The 4,116-nt window shown below is 48.3% G+C and overlaps 1 protein-coding gene across 1 annotated transcript in view; it reads right to left on the reverse strand.

Moving 5' to 3' along the window:
* Window positions 1–2,558, reverse strand: part of LOC101660140 (phosphofructokinase, platelet) — a 46,935-nt gene extending 44,377 nt beyond the window's left edge. The window contains exons 1-2 of the mRNA XM_013004550.3: window positions 2,505–2,558; window positions 2,149–2,257 (exon numbers count right to left, since the gene is read on the reverse strand). Of these exons, the coding sequence (XP_012860004.3) occupies window positions 2,149–2,257; window positions 2,505–2,521 (126 nt within the window). The 5' untranslated portion in view covers window positions 2,522–2,558. The remainder of the gene's footprint in view (window positions 1–2,148; window positions 2,258–2,504) is intronic.
* Between the last annotated feature and the right edge of the window lie 1,558 nt (window positions 2,559–4,116).

Raw genomic sequence — 4,116 nt, forward strand, 5'->3', positions numbered from 1 at the left:
AGTGAATGAGAGTGAGTGAGTGAGAGAGTAAGTGAGAGATTGAGTGAGTCGATATAAAGCTCTTTCTTATACACATATGAGTGTCTCAGAATTTGTTTCTCTAGTCAACCCAGACTAACACAGTAGGTGTGCACTGATATTCTCGGCTCTTTCTTCAACACATTGCTTTAACTGTTAGGAGTGGCAGCGAGTAGTTGACTCAGTGCAGGAGAGGAATAACAGAAACTCTGGAACAAGGAAAGAAAAGGGAACAGGGGAAAGAAAGAACAGAAGAAAAAGAAATCAAAGAAAGAGAAAAAAGTACCCATTAAAAATGTAAAAATAGCAAAGTAATTTTTAAAAGAACGCAAGAAAGAGTTCCTCATTAAAAAGGAATTAGGATGTACTTTTTCTAAAGGCAGGAACAAAAGGAAAAGCCGCTGCCGTTGGTGGGGATCTCAGGCTGCCCAGGAGCGTTGTAACTGGTGTGGGCGAAAGAAAGACGTGCTGCTGTGTGCCAGGGTGGGTGCAGAGTGGGGCTGGCAGTGCACAGGGCGAGGACCAGCTGAGCAGTTGCAGGCAGTGCCTAAGGTCCGCAAGGCCCCACCTAGTGGGTCTTTGGTAGGATGAGGGCCTGGGGGAAGGCACAGGGTGCCCTGGAGGGCAGAGGGAGTGGAATGCATTCCGTTATGGAGGTAAAGAGGTCCTATAGGGTGGCCTGCATTGTCTGGAAGGAGAAGAGGCCGAGGGAGAAGGGTGAAGAGCGAGGGCGATGGCCCGGGGTGAGGGCGCAGAACACTCCTTAGGAGGTGAAGCTAGCTTCCTGGACAGCCTGGGGCAGAGGGGTGGGTGTGTGTAGGCTATCTCGGAGGCAAACAGGTCAAGCCAGATGACTGGCTCCAGGCGAGGCGCCCTCCAGGAGGAGAAGGGGTCCAGCAGGATTAGCCAGCATGGGAAGGGGCAAGGCAAGGCCATTAGAGAAGAGAAGCCGGACTCCCTGGGGCGGACTGAATGCAGTGTTGAATGTAATGCTGGCAGAGGGGGCAGCCCCCCACAGGCTAGGAGGTGTGGGGTGCAGTCCAGCTGGGGGCCAGGAGGTGCAGGATGTGCAGTGGCCAGGAAGCGAAGTCATCACGAGGCCATCCGAGCCTGTGGTATACGGCTAGCCAGGGGCAAGCAGGCTGTGCAGGCAGTCTTGGGGCTGGGTGGGTGAGTTCAGCAGGGTGGGCCCAGGAGGAAGGGTTCTATGTCTCAGGGGCGCAATTACCACCTCCGCTTCTCTTCTGGCCCCACCCATCAATATAGAGTTGGTCTCCAAGATTGCTTGCGCCTGGTTTTTTGTTTTGGGCTTCTGCCCCCTTCCTTGCTATTTTCCCCCTGATTGTTGGAGAGGGATTTATCCAGGGGCGATCAGTCGGCCATCACGAAGCGGCACCTCCCCAAATCACACTCTTTTGTAGATGTTCTGGGGCCTTGATTCCAAGCCAATTTATCTAGCATGGTAAGTTTTTAAAACTTCTTGCAGTGTTACATGAGTGGTCAACACAAGTAGAATGATAATCATCTTACAGATGCAAGTATTTTCATATATTGTTGTTAGGTGCGGCCAGTCAAGGTTCTACACACAGTGACCCAGGTTAGCGAGCAGAACTGTTGGGTTTCTTAGGCTGTCGTCTTTTATTGGAGCAGATCATCAGTTCCTATGAGCTGCTGGCTGGATTCGAACCGCCAATCTTTCACATATAAGTTTGTACAAATCATCAGCCCCAAGGCTGCCAACATTTAAAGGGGTAAACAGCACCATTTCCTTTTTCCTGGTCATTTCTAGTACCACAGTTTAAATTCCAAAATCCAAGATTTGTAGCTAAGACTATAAATACGTGGACACACACACACACACACACACACACACACACCACACTCACGGCTTTAATGGTTTCTATTATGTGTGATATTTTGTAACATTAGAAAGTAGACAAACTCCTGAACAGTCTAGTCCATCTATAAAGATTATGTGAAACAAGCTAGAATTAATTTTCAAATTAGAAAGTCTTCACTTGTTTAAAATCTTCCAAATTGAAAAAAAATTTTAAGCCAATGGAAATCATGATTAAGGCAATCTGACTAGAACACTTTGTAATGAATAGGTAGAAATACAACATGAATTACCTCTGATAGCTTAACGCAAATATTTTCTTCCCAGTCTTCTTCTGGGGGAGATTCAGGAAGAAACACCCAGTCCGCGCCGCAGGCCAAAGCACTAACCAGGGCTAAGTAGCTATTTGGAAGTAACACGAAACATCAATAAATCGAGGTGCCAGCTTCTTATAGAGTTCCTATTAAAAGCTCAACAACCGAGTCTGGCAAAAAGTAGCCTGGGCTTCTGCACCAGAACACTTGGGTTCCTACACTGGCTCCTCCCTGAATTCGCTGTGAGAACATGCACAATTTGGAAGAGGAGGGGACTCAGAAGGGGCTGATGGCGAGCATCACTTTAATTCTGATATGTGTCAGCAAATACATACCCACAGTGTCTCCCCATGACCTCAAGAACGAAGGTCCGCTGGTGGCTGGAAAACACACAAAGGGACACGGGCTTGAATACCACCATGACCAGCCTTCAGAGCACAGAGAAACATACGCTGGCTGCCAAGTTCAACAGCAACACGATGTCAGAGTCAGGGCAGGGAGCGAAACCGCCTTCCAAAAGGATCCATTTTCCACGAAAGCAAATGTTCCCATCACGGTTTCATCTACGGTCAGGGAAGGGACCCCGGCAGTGGACGCCTTTTCTAGTGCTACGTTTTCTCGTGTGTGTCTGCTTGCGTGCCGTGGCATCATGAATACTTACAGGATGCCTTTCTGTGGTCTTTTGCAGACAGTGGCTACATTGGGCAACGTCAGTGACTTCTCATGTTAACAGTAGCGAGCTGAGTACAGCCAACAGCACACGGGAGCATGGCACACAGGAAGTCTGCTCAGTCAGTTCAGCAACTGTGCTTTCCGAGGGATAGGAAACTCCTACCACACTCACGAGATCCCCAGGGGTTTCAATGGCATGTTAGAAGAGCCACATGACATGTATGGATGGGGCTGGGTTGGTTCATGGTATTACGGAAAATCAAGCTCTATGAATCAAACGGTGATGCTATCTGGGTGCTTTCCAACTCTCAAGTTGCTCATCCATACAATGGGAGAGAATTGCTCTCCTTACGATTGAAAATGTGCTTTATAAACGATGGAAGACCACCTAGGAGTCCCTGGACTGGGTCGCGGGGCTGATGTACTTGGCTGAGAACCGAGAGGTTAGAGAGTCAAGTCTACTCAGAGATGCCTTGGCAGAAAGGCCTGCTGGTTGACTGCTGAGAAAGCATCCACTGAAAACCTTAGGGGCAGAGTGATGGCTTTCTCATGAATCTTCATCATCTCCGCTCAAATTTGATCGGTTGATCTACTTTTAGAAAAGCGTACAGGTTAGAAATATAGCAATAAGGAGATGCTTCAACATGTACCAGTAAGCACCCTTCGCAGCACCCTTGAGTTGATTCTGACAGTGGGATTGCTCCATGGGGTTTCCGAGACTGTGGTCTTGACGGCAGGAGAAGGAGGGGCTTTCTACTCCCACAAAGAGTTACAGTCCTGCCCTGTCTTTAGGGCTGCTAATAATCAGAATCAGCTTGATAGAAGGGAGAGATAAAGACAGAGAATCTTTTTTTTAAGTCGTTTTATTAGGGGCTCATACAACTCTTATCACAATCCATCCACACATCAATTGTGTCAAGCACATCCATTGCCCTCATCATTCTTAAAATATCCGCTCTCCACCCAAGCCCCCGGCATCAGCTCCTCATCTTTTCCCCTCCCTCCCCGCTCCCCACTCCCTCATGAACCCTTGATAATGTATAGATTATTATTTTGTCATATCTTGCACTGCCCGACTTCTCCCTTCCCCCACTTTTCTGTTGTCCATCCCTCCGGGAGGTTATATGTAGATCCTTATAATCCGTTCCCCCTTTTCACCTCACCCTCCCTCCACCCTCCCAGTATCACCACTCTCACTACTGGTCCTGAAGGGATCTTCTGCTCTGGATTCCCTGTGTTTCAAGTTCCTATCTGTACCAGTGTACATCCTCTGGT

Source organism: Echinops telfairi, unplaced genomic scaffold (genome assembly GCF_000313985.2).
Source record: "Echinops telfairi isolate 266 unplaced genomic scaffold, ASM31398v2 ScPeMD7_31;HRSCAF=116, whole genome shotgun sequence".
In the NCBI taxonomy this organism is placed as follows: domain Eukaryota; kingdom Metazoa; phylum Chordata; class Mammalia; order Afrosoricida; family Tenrecidae; genus Echinops; species Echinops telfairi.